This window comes from Urocampus carinirostris, chromosome 11 (assembly GCF_059441175.1).
Source record: "Urocampus carinirostris isolate Australia breed hairy pipefish chromosome 11, RoL_Ucar_1.0, whole genome shotgun sequence".
In the NCBI taxonomy this organism is placed as follows: domain Eukaryota; kingdom Metazoa; phylum Chordata; class Actinopteri; order Syngnathiformes; family Syngnathidae; genus Urocampus; species Urocampus carinirostris.
The window spans coordinates 19,937,058-19,954,533 of NC_142359.1; the positions used below are offsets into that span (position 1 = coordinate 19,937,058).

Sequence of the window (17,476 nt, forward strand, 5' to 3'; positions counted from 1 at the left end):
TCAAAGTTCTTAGCGCACTGGAGATTCAGTTCAGTATGTTTACGCACGAACGAGTAAGAGGATTTCTTCTTCAGGGTGGATGGTGTGTGACCTCTCACAGCGCCACCACACGTCGGTAGTGGCGGAAAGAAGCACTACAGTAATGTCCTTTACTCCGAAAAAGGTGCACAGAATACAAAATCAAACTTACACCAATGTCCAGATATTTTGACACCCTGAAAAAAATCTTCTTATCTTCCGTTTTTCGTAAATAGAATGGTCGTAAGTTGGGGAGCGTCTCCATTGAAAATACTTTGATGATCTGAAACATTTGGGAGTGTTAAATATGAAAAAAACAAAACTAAAAGGGGGTAAATACCTTGTGTGACACTGTAGTCATGTACTTCCTTTAAATATTCCCAAGTTAATAAATTTGCATTTATTTTAAATATCATGAGCCTCACCTAGAGGGAAATGACATGATTGTCCGCCATCTTGCTGTTACAGGTACCCAAGAACAAAAACCTTATAAACTCTGCGGTTTGGTCACTTTAAGTCTCCGTCTATTGTTTTCTTATTTGTGCTTTGTAGCAGTCATTTTCAGTTTCAGTACATTTTACAATAAAAATAAGTGAGCTCTGACCCAGCGAAACCTGAGGAATTTCTAGCCCGTGGCATGTTCCAAATACATGTGTCACGATCCAGCACGCCTCCTTTCCCCAGAGGGCGCCTAAGGACAAATAGATTGGAGAATCGTCACACCTGCCTCTAATCATCCGCACCTGATACTCATTAACAACTCTGTATAAAATGTCTGCACTGACAGCTTCCTCTGTCGGGTTGTTGCTTTATCGTTCTCACTTGCCTCAGTGTTCATTTTACCTGTGAAAAGTGATGGGTCCCGGGGACTCGCATGCTCAAAAATATATGGGTCCCAACAGAGATCTATGGGTCCCCAAAATTTAGTGTTATTGCGGTTGAAATTGTAAATCGGCGACAAATATATAATATAAATCTATATATTCATTCAGTTTTAATCATCACAGTTTATTGGTAATACAAATCAGTTATCGCTTCAAGATTTTTCAGTTCACAACAATATTGTACATTATACAAAATATTATTGCTGAAATAATTATATACTCATGCCGTTTTAATCATCACAGTTAATTGGTATAACAAAGCAGTTATCACTTCAAATTTTTCAGTTTATATATTCTTCGTGGTTTGCTGTCCCGCCATAGTTGTAATGCCTTCTCAAGGTCCAATCCATTAGCATCCTCCTCATAGCGTAACCAGGAATATACAGGGATCAGAATGGAGATTTTCATTTTCAGCTGAAATAGCCAGGGTCCAGGAATAAAGCAGGGCGGAGCCTAACAAATTCCAAGGGGCCTGTATGACCGTTGCTAAATAAAGGGTTAATCATTGAGAAGCTTGTATTTGCAGTGTAGTCAACTGTATACAGGCTCAAATGCTTGTTTTTGTCTTATCGACTTGTCAGCTGAACTCATTTTGGGTTTGTATTTTTTTGCCTCAAAAATTAACCGCAACCTTTAAAGGGACAATGTGCGATATTTAAGTCCTCCTAGTGGTCCAAAGAAGCTTCCATTCAATAAATCTAAATATTCATAGGTCAAGAAGATCGTATCTCTTTTACATAGCGGAATCCATACCCATGTTTGTCTGGCATCTTGCTACTATGCTGATTGGCACTGGTTTTTGTTTGCATTTGACAATACAGTGCCATCTAGTGGTCAAATATTACACAATTTTACTTTAATAATTTACTTAATTGTGTTTTCTAATAATGTGTCGTTCATTAACGAAACGGCTCAATGAGCAGGCTCTTTGAAGTGAACGATGGGAGTTGATTCCCACCAATCAGGATCCGGCTCCCTTCGAGATTTTAGTTCTTTATCTCTCCTTTGCTCTTTCTCTCCTCCTTTTCTCTTTGCGCATTCTCTCATTTGCCCTCTCCCTCTCTTTTGCTCTTTTGCTCATTCTCTTATTTGCTCTTTTGTTCTCTTTTACTCTCTCTCTCTTTGGCTCTCACTCTTGCTCTTTTACTCCATCCTGCTCTCTCTCACTCTTGCTCTTTTACTCCATCCTGCTGTCTCCCTCACTCTTGCGCTCTTTTTCTTGCTCTATCTATCTCTTTTGCTATTTTGCTCTCTCTCTCGCTTTCTGCCTCCCTCTCTTTTGCTTTCTCTGTCTCTCTTTTGTTCTTTCTTTCTTTCTTTTTTGTTCTTTTCATTCTCTATACTGCTCTCTCTTTAACTTTTTCTATCTCTAACTTTCTTTGCTCTGTCTGTCTGTCTTTAAATTCCTTTTCTTTCTACTTGAAGGCTGGCGTGGTATTGTCTCTGACACTCAGTGTCTGTGATTGGTTCTCCATGGTGCTGGAAGGCGGCAGCATGAACACACGTACACACTCAGTTAGCAGAGAAATGATTCAATAGAGGAGCGACAGTACAGACGACAAAGGGCAAAGTAAAACAAGGAAAATTAGTCAAATTGGGCAAATCATGAAGTTAATCTTACTTTGAGCTCATGTTTACTAGCTGCAGAAGGAACCAGGAAAATGGGTTTGGGGCGGAGTGTAGAGTGATTTCATGCTCGTCATCACACTTTTTTGTTAGTGTAGCATGTAAATAAATAAATAGGGAGAAGATGAAAAATGGGCTGGTCAAAGAAGGAAAAGAGTAAATGTCATCCAAAGGATTGTTTGACTTGTGTAATAGGCCTCAACAAAGGATGCAATTTTGAAGTTCACAGTTCATGGATCCCTTTGAGACTCTTTGTGATTCAGGGCTATACAAATAAACATGACTTGCCCTGACATAATAGCCTGGGTTGTCGCTGCACCACTGAGGACGCAACTCTGGACAATATTCTCCCCTGCTCACAGTTCCTGGCCTGTTATGGGTCATGGCAAAGTCTGGAACAGTTCATTCCATAATGTGTTACTGGGGGACCTTTTTAACCAAATTTGAGAAGTACAACAGAGACAAATATCCGTAATGATAGGTGGCGGTAATGCACCAAAGTGATGGATGCCAACCGCCATTAAACTCGAAGAAGAACTTCAAATAACGTTTCCTAAGCATCAGAACGGCATTTAGGTAGAAGGATCGGGGTGAGTGTACTCAAATATTTGTTATCAAGACTGGCCTAATAGTCACAATTGCGAAAAAATAATAAAATAAATAGAACATTAAGATTAGATCGTCTTTAAATGGTAGATAATGTCATAAATATCATTTACAGCATGTTACCTGTGATTAAATGGCAAACAGCTCAGCAACATTTAGCCAATAAGTCAAATAAATATAACAAATAGTTCATAATTTCTAAAAAGCCAGAAAGAGAACAAATGCAACATAAAATGTCACATTATTTTCCTAAAGTAATGTGGCAACAATGCAGTGAACACACAACAAAAACGAAGTGTGCAAAACCTTTTGTCTTCATCAGCTGAGGCTATTCTGCACAAAGACCTTACATGGTCTTTTAGCAACCTTGTCCTGTGAGACGAAGCTTTGCTCTGGAGTAGCCGAGGGGCGGCTGCCAAAAGAACTCTCCATCGTGCTGACCGTCCTGGAAGACAACATGTGTTAGAATCACTCAATAGAAAGTCGTATGGAGTCTGAATCTCATTAAAACAGAAGCCGCTAACCGCGTAGAAACTGAATTACTGGCCCCTAAACAATAATTTTGTCACCAATGTTCCTAGGTCCTATGATGTTGAGCATTTATGCCCCAGGTAGCGTCACCCAGACAAAAATGGTGGTGACCTTAGGTATGGATTCCACAAAGCAAAAGAAATAAACATTAGTATGATAGTTCATGTATTTTTGCATTGTATTCAAATTAATGTTTGTTGGTTTTTACTCAATGAAAGTTTTTTTGTACCACTATGAGGCACTAAATAATAAACATTGTCCCTTTAAAGATGTGAAACCACAAACAGTCCTTGGGCATAAATAAGGGCACTCACAACTTCCACAATTTAGTGGGATTATTGTCTGTCCCTGTACATTTTTTCATTACGGTCATTATGTTTCTACTGATTGCTTATCGCCATCTAGCTTTTCGTTCTGATAAGATCTGTATTTAAGGTTCTTGCCATCATTGCACTTCTGTTATTGTTCTATCAACGTTTGAGTATATATCCTGTGATGTCTACCTTTCACATTTTGTTTAGTTAGAGTTAATCAGTGTCCCAAAATATTCTGCATTGTCTTACTTTCTTGTTTTGTTCAGTTGGAGATTGTGGTCCAAATAACCCCAATTGCCTTCCATGTTTTGTTCAGTTACAGTTTGTTAGTGTCCCAGCATATCTTGTGTTCTATTTCTCTCCTGGTGTTGTTCTCTTACGGCCCTGGGGCCTGCCTCTCCTATTTCCATGTTTTGTTCATTTAGATCTTGTTATTGTATCAACATCTAATGGATCTATAGTGGAATCTGTTGAATAACTTTTCAAATTCTGAAGTCCTTAGTAAACTGTTGTTTTGTTTTAGTACACTATCAGATACCATTTAATTTCTGTGACTAAATTCGTTTTTAAAATCGTATTTCAAGTTTACATTTTGCGACCTGAGAATAACAGGTTTCTCACTAACATGTTTCTGAAAACTGAGTTTGGTGGTGGTGGTTTTTTGTGTAACAAAGTTCTATCTACTGAAAATATTTGATGACCTGAAACCTACTTCTGTTTACAACACAATTGTAAAGTTCTAATTCGTGATTGGACACTTGGGTCAGAATAAAATAATTTTCATTCAGTGACAAGGGGTATCTCCAAATGACTTCAACGTTATTAGAACCTTGTTGTTCTCAGGCCGGAACCTGACAGTAAAACACCATGTTTAAGCGTTAGGATGTCCAATCGAGCACTGGACACCAGATTATCTGAAGATGCAGTCCAATAATATCACCACGGTGGGGAAAAATGTCCTCAGTAGCAAGGACCAGGGAGATGAATGAGATTTTGTAGGCCTTTCAGGATTGACACACTCCCCGAACATCACATCAAGATCGGGGACAGTGCCTCTGTATTGGAAAACTGTGGTGTTCGTCCCCTTTCTTAACCCTCATTTAGCCACTGACGCGTGGTTTCATGTGAAGAAACGACATTAAAAGGCAAATATTTAGCCACTAGTTAGTTTCATCATCCTGTGACCTGCTCCTTACCCGATAGGCAGCGATCTAAAATGCAGAGAGTGATGCGAGAAACTAAGGGATCTTTCTGCACTGCCGGCCAAATGTGTTGCACATTCCAAGGGAATAAACTGGAGATGTATTGTCATGTGCTGGTTTAGCTAAGATGACAAAAGAACAAATAAAGAAGTTATTACTGAGTTTCAACATTTGATAAATATTCTCTGGCAGCGTACTTCAAAGAGTCCCTTTCCAAGAACCTGGAATGTGACGGTAAATGAGACACTTGAGCCCTTGCTGCAGTGTTCCAATTTGTTAAGCGGAGACTGACACAGCACTGGAACCGCTTCAGGATCCGAGCGGCATTCACCTGGGAAAGTTGGACAAGTTCAGGAGAGAATCAGGGTTCGTACACCTTTTTCTTGGCCAAATTCAATCACCTTTTAAGCACTTTTAAAGCCATTCTTCTCCAGTACTATTAAAAGAAGGAATCCGGTGTGAATCATTTATTTTGCAGAGCCACAAATATATCAGCTATTAACATTTGCAATTTCTAATCTTGTGTGTGCATTTATCAAGACATAATTTTAAAATTTTAAATAAATTGCAAATATATTAGTAGATCTATGCAATACGAGTGTAAATATATTTGAGAAAAATCTCTTGCCATGTTGGGTAAACATGATAGTAATATGTAGCTTACATTTTCAGTTGCAGGATGTCACTCCCATTACAATTTACCACTGTGAAACACCACCTTAATTTATTCATAGCACATAATAAAGATCCGATGTTGATTCGTAATCCTTGCACCAATACACATTTCATAGTGCCCACTTTAGGCGTAACATTCACCTGTCCACTTGGGCGCGACCCGTAGGGGGCGATGACGCTTCATAGGACAATGCCATACAAACTCAGGCAGTTAATAGCCAGGGATGAAGAAATGCAATGGCAAAGAGAAGCCACTAGAGAGCAGTGTCGATGTGATTTTAAAGCAGACTTGTTTAAAAACATGGCAACGACTTTTTTCACCCGGAAATCAAGCACTTTTCAATTATCGAGAAACAACATTAGAATTCAAAAATTTCAAGAAGCCAAACGAACCCTGGAAAATAGAAGCCTTCCCTTGGCAAGTCAATTGGAAAACTCACTGTGGAAATTCCAGTGCAGTCGCACAGATAAAAAGTCGTGCAGGTTGTTGATGAGCGTGTACTTGACCTGGAAGCTCTCGAGAGGCCTGACGGCGCTTGGGCAGGAGGCGGTCAGCAGCAGTCGAGGGCGATGTAAGAAGATGCTGGGAAGGGAGTAAAAAGTTGCAATGTGCCTAGGAAGAAAATCAAGAGAAGTCAGCGATATAGACCCCTTTCCAGCCTGCGTCATCACTGGATCACCAGGATGGATGCACATTGTTGACCCAAAACAGCAGGAGTGCGAGTTTGAATTGAGCGAGGGAAAATTTGTATGTTTAGTTGTGTTTTCAGATTCACAATTTACAAAATCAACATGCCTAGATGTTGTGTTTTCGGGTGCACACATCTCATTTTAAAGTAACATTATTTTTTTTGGACATACCAAAGAAAACCGGCCTTTTCAAAAGCACTGTGTGAGTCTGTGGCTGTAAGCTATTAAAATAACTGAATGCACCAAGGTTATTGTTAGGAACATCAGTGTTTGCGGTGTCCATTTTATATTTTGGCTATCTTTTTAGGATTTACTTGAATGCTGGATGCCCAAGTAAATTTTAGCAGGACACGTGTTAGAGTATTGTCTTTACTACCAATGTCGACTATAGACCGCTGCTTCTACTGGTGCTAGCTAATAGATTAAAAATAATAATAATAACGATAAAATTAATAACATTATTCAAATTAGTATTATTGTATATTTTATTCAATACGAAATTGAATAATAATTTGTTCTTCTATTGTTAATAATATTTAGTGATTATTTGTTGTTATCATTATTATTATTGATCCCAGCCACACAAACAACGTGATTAAGGTGGGTGCAAGCCAAGGTAAGTCAATTATTCAAAATTGTAACTTACTGTATTTGCTCATGTATAACTCACTTTTTTTTACCTAAAAAAACACCTCAGAGTGTGGGTGTGTGTTAGACACAAGGTTTTAAAGATTGTTCAGTTGATAAATATCACTGACAACGATCACATACTATTCTACACAACAAGAAATCAATCAAGGATGTGGCGGTGAGAGCGCCAAATCCTTAACACTGGACCACCAGTGATATCGATGACAGATGGAAAGGCGTTAGGTTGTATCTTATTATTACACTCTTTTTAGTCACAGTGCCAGAGACAAATTTTAACTTTGTTGGGTATTTCAAATGTTATTATGGCAATAAATTTGTCACCTACAATACTTAGAATACATTGGCATTGTAATATGTGAAATGCACGAAATGGACATTAATCTCTGGTACCCTAACTAAAGATATTGTGATGATAAGGTAAAATAGACTGCCTTTTGTATGTAATCTAAACTACTGATTCTCAACAGATCTTTCTTTAGGACACAACATTCCACCCTAATGAAGAGCTGCGACGCAAACCACTTCTCAAATGCATCCAATAAAAGGATTGTGCAGTTTAAAGCAGATATACAAGAATATATATTCACCTATAAAAAGAAATAAAACCATTTATACAAAAACAGCTTCAAGTACCGTGTATACTCGCATATAACCCTACATTGCATTTACAGTATGTCACAAAAGTGAGTACACCCCTCACATTTCTGCAGAGATTTCATTATAATGTTTAATAGAACATCACTGAAGAAACATTGCTTTGACAGAATGAAAAGAAGTATGTCAATAAAGGCCATGGTTTACTGGAAAGTGTCACGGTCGCCATGACGACCAGTATGCCACGCCCCGAACTCAAGCTGAAGCAGATCAGCTGATTGCTGTTCTGCTTTTTTAAGGCTGGATTTTGGGTTTCTGTCGCGAGACGTGGTGGCGTGGAAGGTGACCGGACCAGAACGGAGGCAGGAGGCATGAAGGGAGAACTCAAATGCGTTGACGATCCATAGGTTTTATTTAATAAAATAAAAGTCGCCCAATACTCCGAGGCAAAACAGAACAATACAGAGTTCCTCCGGCACGAACTCAACAGGACAAGGCATAACAGACTAAAACAGGACAAGCATAACAGACCGGGATTGTGTATAAGAGTAATGAACCAGCACCCGCCAAACCCAAAATCCAGCCTTAAAAAGCAGAACAGCAATCAGCTGATCTGCTTCAGCTTGAGTTCGGGGCGTGGCATACTGGTCGTCATGGCGACCGTGACAGAAAGATGGCTTCTGCTCTGATGAGACAAATATTAATTTATATGGCTAATATGATGCAAAGCATGTGCGGCAACAACCAGGTGGGGAGTACAAACATGTTTGTGTTGTGCATAAAGTCAAGCAATGTGTTGGGAATGTCATGGTTTGGGGCTGCATAAGAGCAACTGGAATTGGGGAGTTGCATTTCATTAAGGGAAACACAAACTCAAGGATGTACTGTGGAATACTGGAGCAGAGAATGATCCTCTCCCTCTTGATACTGGCTGGCAAAGCAACGTTCCAGTCTGACAATGAACCCAAATACACTTTTAAGATGACCAAGGAAAAATTTTTTGGACACTTCACCTGGTTGTTTCCGCACATGCTTCGCAGCATCTGAGCCAAATAAATTAATATTTGTCTCATCAGACCAGAATATATCTTTTCAGTAAGCCGGGGGCTTTATTGACATACTTCTATTAAAAAATTATGTTCTATTAAACATTGAAATAAAATCTCTGCAGAAATGTGAGGGGTGTGTTCAAGTTTGTGACATACTCTATATTTAAAAGAACAGTTTTTGGTTGTTTTTAATCAATAAAATCAACTCACTTACACATACTTAGTTTTTATTTGAGATGTTGCCATCTACGATCCGAAATCTTTTTCCGTCAATGGGCTCGAATAAAGTGACATGAATTCGGCCGTTCTGCCTCAACAATGCAAGCGCAGCTTGACTACGTCACATTTGTTTAAAAGCACAGAAAGGGGTTTATTGCAAGGAAGCCAGAGAGTGATATTAATTCACACCTGATTTGGGGGAATGTTGATGTACGCCATTTTAGCACAGCAACCAGCGGCACTTCTAAACCCTAAATACAAAATGAACAAAAGCTAGTGATTTGTTCAGCATTTGAGAAGCCACTGAAAAGAGGTTCCTCTCACTTCACATGTGTGGTCGTCATCTCCGTCCTGAAGCTCCAATCGGAATAAGAAGTTGTGTTCCTCCAGGGTGTGCAGCTTACTGGGAAGGCGCGAATATTCGCTATCCACACGGTAAAATGACGCCGTGGTTACTTCGCCCGACTGGTGGCTTGAGTGGCGAAAGGAATGTCAGACAAAGAACCTATTATAGGCAAGTCAAACATATGGCCAGCCAGACCTAGCTCGTTGGATATTTTAATCCGGCAAAAGCACAATATCTTTTCGAATAAATCATAAAAGAGCATTAGAAAATTGAAAAATACAAGTTAGAATTAGATTACCACACAAGAAATATAGAACAAGAGGCACATGATGTAAAAAAACAAAGAAGAAAGGATATAATAAAAATATGTATTTACATTTTTGCCTTGCGTTTCTTGAAAAACTGATCCAATGACGTCTGCTTTTGTCAGCTTTTGACAATCCGTCAAAAATGCGCGAGGCAGACATCATATTGAACGGTGATTCCTTTCTCCAAATTCCGAGACTTTATGGAATTTTGGTAAAATGTCTTTAACTTTAGCTGACTGAATGATAGCTATGTCCTCCTCCCCGCCATCTAGCCAAACCACTCCTCCTCCTCCTCTCTGAAGTGTGACAGTCACACGAAGGCTGTTTGTTACGTTCAGGAAACTCTGGGAGCGACTAATATTGTATTGTCTACAATTCATGGAAAACATCTACATTCGTGACTGTTGTATTCTAAAGGAGACCTTGCTCAACCCGTGGATCCCGGATGCTAGCGGGGAGCTTGCCGGCTGCTCTCTGGTTCACTTCATTACACTAAAAGGAGAAGCCCTCCAATTCCGTTGTACTCTTGTATGATGGTAATTAAAACCATTAATTCAACTGCAATTTTGTGTTTGATAATTGTATTTGTAGATCTATAGTTGTTATTTTGTAGCAGTTATATATATTATATGTTTTTTATGTTACTGATATCAAATAGATAAATAAATGGTAAATAGTCAGCATTTTTATAGCACTTTTTCAAGTCAATGAAGACCTCCCAAAGCGCTTTACAATGTGCTTCACACTTACCCATTCACACACACACTCACACACCAATCGGGAGTCAGCCATGGAAGGCGCCTACCTGCTTATTGGGGGCAATAGGGATTTAGATGTTTTTACTTCGCAGGTTTGGACTATCGCAGGACTTTCTTGGAACGCAACCCCCGCAAAAAACGAGGGGTTATTTACCGAAAAGTAAGCTAAAACTTTAAGCTCACATTCTTTTGCTGATCTTGCCCACCTCAGAACAGAAAGTCTGGATCCCGCCCCAGAGCTAAACTGAGTTTCCACCACAAAATAGTCTATGCTTACCAGACATTGTCCACTGTCAGGACAGAACCGTCCGGCATCATCGGAAGGTAGGACGAGTTGTAATTGGGAAGGATCCGCACGTCAGCGATGGAGATGTCCTCTCTAGAGCTGCTATTTGAGACTGAAGGGTCAAAGAATGGGATCGTGAAAGCCAGAAGCTTGTCCGATGAAAAGTGCCGCTCAGCAGAACGACAGACCTTTGAGGAACGTCAGGTGTTTTCCGGAGACTGTCAGCTGCTGGATTCCGACACTAGGAGGCGCCAGAACGTTCAAAGTGGCACAGACTGTAGGGAATAAAGACAGGTCAGATCTGGGAAGAGCTGCATTATCGATTACAAATATTTTTTCTAACATATGATTTACAGGATTGTCTCAAAACAATTTAATCTGGTGACAGACTTATATTATTTCCTGTAATTCAATTAAAAAAGAAAAAATGCCATACATTCTGGATTCATTATAAATAGACTGAAATATTTCAAGTCTTTTATTGTTTTAGTATAGCTAATGATGCCGTACAATCTAATATCCTATCTAAAATTAGAAGATTATCATGAACAAGTATACAAGTGGGTCGTTCAACTAATGAGCATTCAGCATTATGAAAATTGAAAAAAAATATTTCAGTGGATTTGTAATGGAACAAGAACAGGGGTCTTCCACGTGTGCCGATCAGCACCAGGTAGCCCCCTCAGAGCATCCAGGGTAGCCCGCAGACTGGTTCTGAAAATAGCTTACCGTTGATTGGAAATTTGATTTCTAACTTTCTGAGAAATCATTGACATGAACAGTGGTTGATTATTTTAACCCACTTCTAAAATTACGACCTGACAATAACATAATAATAACATTGTAACAACATAAAACCTTAAGTTGCTATTTAAGAAATGCATCTGGTAGCACATTGCGCAAACCAATAACAAAAAAAGTAGCTTTCATGTTAGAAAAGGGTAGCGGTCCCTGATCTAGAATGTACTACATTTTTGTATTTTAGTTCCATTACAGAAAATAAAGCAGTTTATTCTGTTTTAACATTGGATACCTGACAACTGCATTGGAGGCCAGTTTGTATTTTTCACGACACATTATTACGCATTGTTATCTGTTGTTTTGACTATTATGAACTTTTTACATAAGCGAACCAATCAGGTTACTTTCTTTGATTTCCACACATTTTCAGGCGGATCTGCTTTTGTAAACGCAGGAGAATAATAAAAGGAGAGGGTTTGGGGGAGGGTTCTTCGTACAAATCGTAATTTCTTATCAGAGATTGGGCTCTCTACCCTGTTCTCCTTGCAACTTCAGAACTCATTGATACCTTCTCGCCTTATTTTGAGGGTCTACTAAATTTTTCTGTATTATGCTTTAAATGACCATATGTGTTGTGATTCTTCAAAATCTTTAAAAATAATAACATTTATAATCATCATATAGTCATATTCCAAGAATTCCTCATTAAGCATGTGTATGACATGATGCCATTAGTATTTTCGTCACCCCCCCATTAATTATCAACCCCACTCATGGGAGAACAGGTAGGTCATATGCATCCATGGATTAAGTACTCATAAGAAAACAAAACTACCACAGAAATTGCACTTTCCTTTTAGAACTGAATATCGCATCGAAATTGCAATACTAGTCTGAAAAATCGCAATTAGGTTTTTTTTTCCCAAAATCGTGCAGACCTAACGTCATCATGTTTTGGGTTGTCCGACATTGTTGGTATTTTCGGTGGCATCCCTACACTGTGTCTTGATTTTGTTGAGGTCCTCTCGGAAAGCATGGGCTGGCCAGCGAAGCTGCAGGAGACCTAGGTAACCCTGTTGCCTCACCTCCGACTGCTCTTCATCCGCCTCCCACACGGTCACCACAATCTAAAGAAAGCACGGTATATTTTATCACAATCTTTGAACCTAATAAATATTTCCAACTTTTTCGCCAATTGTTGTTCTTTGAAAAAAACCCACAACCTTTCTATTTAAATGGATAGTGTGTATTATTTGAACACTGTTTGGTGTAGTGCAGGTGAAAATGAGTGCTAAAAAGCACAAGCAGGAATACAAACTACAGGGAGGCACAATTTTTCTCCTTATTTTTTTGCCCAGCCTTTGGCAAAGCAAGAAAAAAACAGAGAATAAATGAAAGAAAAAGAAGAAATAAGGAGAATAAAATAAAAAAAAAGTGGAAAAAGAAGTGAAGCGATAAAAATGAAAGAAAAAAACAAGACAAAAAGGAAAAAACAAATAAAGGAAAAAGAGAGAGATAAAAAGAGAAAAAAATCAAGAAAAAACATGAGAGAAAAAAGAAAATAAAACGGAAAAATGCAAGAAGAAAAAAGGAAAAAAAGAAAAACACAAAGAAAAAATAGTTTTACTATTTAGTTTTTGTTTTTGGGGGGTAGCCGTACGTAGCAGCAAGATGATAGGCAAATATCTCAGCTCCCTTTAGGCACATGTTATGTCGAATAAGTACGATTTTCTCGGCCTCTGAAATATTTTAAAAATGGATATCTTTATGATGGCAGCACGGCGGCGCAGTGGTTAGCGCAGTTCTAAGGTCTTGGGAACCTCCTGCGTGGGTTCAAATCCAGCTCCAGACTTCCTGTGCGGAGTTTGTATGTTCTCCCCGTGCTCGCGTGGGTTTCCTCCGGGCACTCCGGTTTCCTCCCACATTCCAAAAACATGCATGTCAGGTGAATTGGCCGGTCCAAATTGTCCCTACGTGTGAATGAGCGAATGAGTTGTCTGTCCCCGTGTGCCCTGCAATTGGCTGGCAACCAGTTCAGGGTGTCCCCTGCCCACTGCCCAATGATTGCTGGGATGGGCTCCAGCACCGCCGCGACCCTACTGAGGATAAGCGGTGCAGCTGATGAGATGAGATGAGATATGTTTATGATAGTATTTTTCCTTTTTTTGGTTCCCTTTTCCCCCCTTTTTATATTACTCAAATCAATATTGTTTATGACATTTATCCAATGCAAGGAGGTGCTAAATAATACACACTGTCCCTTTAAGACATGAATAATACTTGCAAAAAGGCTGACCTTGGCTAGGCGTGTGTTAACCGGAAGCTTGTCCAAAGTAACCGTAAGACAGAAGAAAACCTCTTCTTCGGACAACGGCGTTGACTGTAGAGCAAATAATACATGAAAGAATTAAAAATTAATTTAAACACTAGAATTATTTAGGTATAGTGGCATAAAAAATGATTTGCCCCCTTCCTGATGTATGTGTTTTTTTGCATATTTATCACTCACAAAAGTTTCAGATCATCAAAGTAATTTTAATATAACGTGAAGACAACCTAAGAAAAAAGAAAATGCCGTTTGTAGATGTTGATTCCATTTATTACGGCACAAAAAAATAGAACCCATCGAGCCTTATGTGAAAAATGAATTGCTCCCTGAACCAAACAACTTGGGCCACCTTTGGCAACGATGATAGAAATCAAACATTTACGATAATTGGTAAGGAGTTTGTAAATCTCCTCTCACTATGGCAACAGATCCAAAAGGGGCTTGTTTGTTACATTGCTAAATTCTATTTTGACTCTCTAGACTTTGGTTCTGTAACTGTTGTTGTCGTAGAAATATTTAAGTTTTATACTGGTAAAGATTCAGTGTGTAATATCTAGGGCCTCCAAGTGGAACAAAAAATAATCCAGTAAAAAAAAACTTTGATTTGAATACTAGGCAAAAATAAACGATGTATCACAACAATGTTCATTTTTATACATAGATTAAAAAAATCAGCATGAAATCACTTCATGGATAGGCGCCATGTTCAGTGATTTGCAGGAACACTCACTGGCCCTTGTTCGTACAAGACAACACAGTGCCGTCTAGTGGTCAAAATGACACATTGGGGCTTTAAAGGTTTTTAAGTCAAGTCATGTTAATTTGTAGAGCCCCTTCATCATAAGGGGTCTCAAATGGCTGCACAGACCACAGATTATTGCAAACTGCAGACTATCATTACACCATCCCCTGATCTAAAACCTACATGAGGGCAAGGAAAAATTCAAAACCTTAACATGAGGTAAATGAAGAATCCTTGAGAAGGGACCGCACAACGGATGTTGCAATATCAAATAATACACAGATATTCTGAAATGTAAGTGATTCATAAGCTATAGTATAGAAGTGTGCTTTAAGCCTAGGTTTAAACAGTTCCGCTGAGGTTCCAGACCGAATCTCAGTGGGCAGAGCATTCCACAGCACGTATTGTTTATCTTATTTACATTTTCTGACTTTATTTTCAAAATATTGTGCAATTGATATTGGAGTTGACGTGTTGACCTTTTAATTTTTGTATTATCGTTATATCGCTGCTTTTTTATTTGACTCCCTTGCTTTTTGTTCTGAAACAGTCGTAATATTTCTATTTATTTTTCATCCAGTTAACGTTTGAGTTGTATTTATTTAATCAAATAATGAAATAAATATGTTTAGTACCTAAAATATTTGTGTTGTGTTAATTGTAAATAAAGTGGTACCTCTACTTACGAATGTCTCAACATCGGAAAGTTTCAGGTTACATAGTACCTGCACGGGAAAATATTGCCTCTAGTTACAAAGTCGCTTCAATATAATACAGTATGCGCTGCGATTAGCCGCTCCCAGAGTTCCTCGAACGTAGAGAAACTGGCTATCGCTTAAAATCTGCCTTGCAACACAGTGCGCATGCGTGCTCCCAGCATGCTCTTCATGTCACCGTCACAGTTCAGAGTTCAGAGACGACGAAGAGGAGGGGTTCTGGCAAGAAAGTGGGGAGGAGGATGCAGCCATCATTAAATCTGCCCAAATTAACGACATTTTAGCAAAATTCCACGAAGTCTCGGAATGTGCGGAAAGAAATCACACAGGAAAAGTGTTGACAAGTCCGGCTATCACTAAGTCTGCCTCATGCATTTCTGACGTCATGTCAAAAGCCGGCAAAAGCAGACGTTGTTGGATCAGTTCTTCAAGAAACGCGCGGCAAAAACATAAATACATTTTTTATTATTTCCTTTATTTTTTGGTTTTTACATATGCCTCTCATTTTATGTTTATTGTGCAGTAATATATTTTTAGGATGTATATGTTTAATGTTCTGAAACTCTTTTTTTAGATTTATTTAAAAAATATACTGTACTTTTGCGGGCCTTGGAACGGATGAGCGCATTTACAATAAAAATGTGTCTCTGCTCACTGAGTTTTCAGGTTACGAAGCTATCCCCAGAACAAATTAAATCTATAGGTAAAAGTACCACTGTATAAACTAACTACTGGGGAAGGAGTCAACTATTCAATCATGTAAGTATCTGCACCAGATCGGTATCGATCGATTCTACCATGTATTTACTTGTATCGGATCTATACTAGGGCAGCACGGCGGCGCAGTGGTTAGCGCGTGGGCGGCACAGTTCTTAGGTCACGAGATCGAACCTCCTGTGTGGAGTTTGCATGTTCTCCCTGTGCTTGCGTGGGTTTCCTCCGGGCACTCCGGTTTCCTCCCACATTCCAAAAACATGCGTTTCAGGTTAATTGGTAGGTCCAAATTGTCCTTAGGTGTGAATGAGCAAGCGAATTGTCTGTCCCTGTGTGCCCTGCGACTGGCTTGCAACCAGTTCAGGGTGTCCCCTGCCCAAAGATAGCTGGGATGGGCTCCAGCAACCTCGCGACCCTACTGAGGATAAGCGGTACAGATAATGGATGGATGGCGTATCGCCCACCCCCTAGTGGACACCGAAGGAAAACGCTGCTGCTGTGAGCCACGACTCACATTCAGCAACACATGGTTTGAGTGTGACATACACAAAGACTTAACAGTATTTACAGTAAAAACATTACAATGTCTGCGAGAAAATGGTCCTAACCTTGACCGGTTCTGTCCTGGGTCGTGTATTGTTATGGTAAGGTAGCGGGCAGCAGGTGGTAAACTTGAGAGTTGACCCGCCGCTTCTTCTTCTTTGGTGCCCAACTAAAATGCCATCTCGGTCTTCCTCCGCTTCCATACATCCTTCCTCCACTACGTTTTCATTCGAGTCGAGTCGACAGTCATCCAGCTGGGCACCGACGCTCGCCACAGCGAACAAGTCGCCTATTTTCAGCTTTGCCTTCGGCGCATTACTGTTACGCAGCACGACAAGAAAATGGACGGTCTCCCCGAGGTAAAAGTCGCTCCTCTGCCGAAGAGGGTCACGGTCCGCCGGGTCTGCCGCTTCGCCCGAGGCGGGAAAATACACTGTATGTTCAAACGGCGATTCCATATCTGTCAAAAAAGTTGCGCTCACTAAGCCATATGTTAACTGACGCGAAGGAGTGTCGTTACGGGCGGACTTGACGAAGAGGCACGTTGGAAAATGCCGCAACGGATATAAATAAGTGATATAAATGTCAGCGGTTAGTTAACATGTAATACTTAAAAGTTGAGTGGTTCATCAAAGTGGTTTTAGAACGGCTGTCGTTTATGCTAGACCTAAATAATCGATCGTGGAGAGCCCTTAAACTCTCGATGAGATGATTGTGTGATAGTGACGACGGATGTGTGCTTTAACAAAAATTAAAAAATGTGTTTAGTACATATTGGAAAACGGTAATATGCAAGTTTTCCCTGCATATTTAATTTCTGTTAAACTCACATTCGAGTTTGATGTGTACATAGCCTAAGTGACGCTGACAAAGGTAGCTGTTAGGTCCAGTATCTAAAGGGCACAATCTTACCTAAATGGTAAATGGTCTGCAT

General features: G+C 39.6%; 1 protein-coding gene and 1 long non-coding RNA gene across 3 annotated transcripts in view; one reads left to right on the plus strand and one right to left on the minus strand.

Annotated features, from left to right (window-relative positions):
• Window positions 1–1,009: 1,009 nt before the first annotated feature.
• trappc14 (trafficking protein particle complex subunit 14) lies at window positions 1,010–17,172 on the minus strand. 2 transcript variants are annotated; one of them, XM_088348505.1, is made up of 11 exons: window positions 16,608–17,172; window positions 13,795–13,878; window positions 12,496–12,625; window positions 10,946–11,032; window positions 10,749–10,869; window positions 9,384–9,531; window positions 9,249–9,310; window positions 6,297–6,469; window positions 5,379–5,512; window positions 5,176–5,303; window positions 1,010–3,579 (listed from the first exon to the last, which is right to left on the minus strand). In XM_088348505.1, the coding sequence occupies exons 1-11, from the start codon at window positions 16,998–17,000 to the stop codon at window positions 3,453–3,455; spliced, it is 1,587 nt and encodes a 528-aa protein (XP_088204631.1). In that variant the 5' UTR covers window positions 17,001–17,172; the 3' UTR covers window positions 1,010–3,452. The 2 variants fall into 2 exon arrangements, with proteins under 2 accessions (XP_088204631.1, XP_088204632.1); XM_088348506.1 differs by lacking the exon at window positions 13,795–13,878.
• LOC148356705 (uncharacterized) overlaps window positions 16,702–17,476 on the plus strand; it is a 46,036-nt gene continuing 45,261 nt past the window's right edge. Inside the window, exon 1 of the long non-coding RNA XR_015852123.1 lies at window positions 16,702–16,901. This is a non-coding gene — a long non-coding RNA (uncharacterized LOC148356705). The remainder of the gene's footprint in view (window positions 16,902–17,476) is intronic.

Excerpts from the sequence above, each read along its gene's own strand:
- trappc14 (XM_088348505.1), bottom strand. The coding sequence starts at position 17,000 with ATGGAATCGCCGTTTGAACATACAGTGTATTTTCCCGCCTCGGGCGAA. Across the intron at positions 10,870-10,945 it reads ACACCTGACGTTCCTCAAAG|TCTCAAATAGCAGCTCTAGA; the intron begins GTCTGTCGTTCT and ends TTGACCCTTCAG. Across the intron at positions 5,304-5,378 it reads TTGGAAAGGGACTCTTTGAA|CTAAACCAGCACATGACAAT; the intron begins GTACGCTGCCAG and ends TTGTCATCTTAG.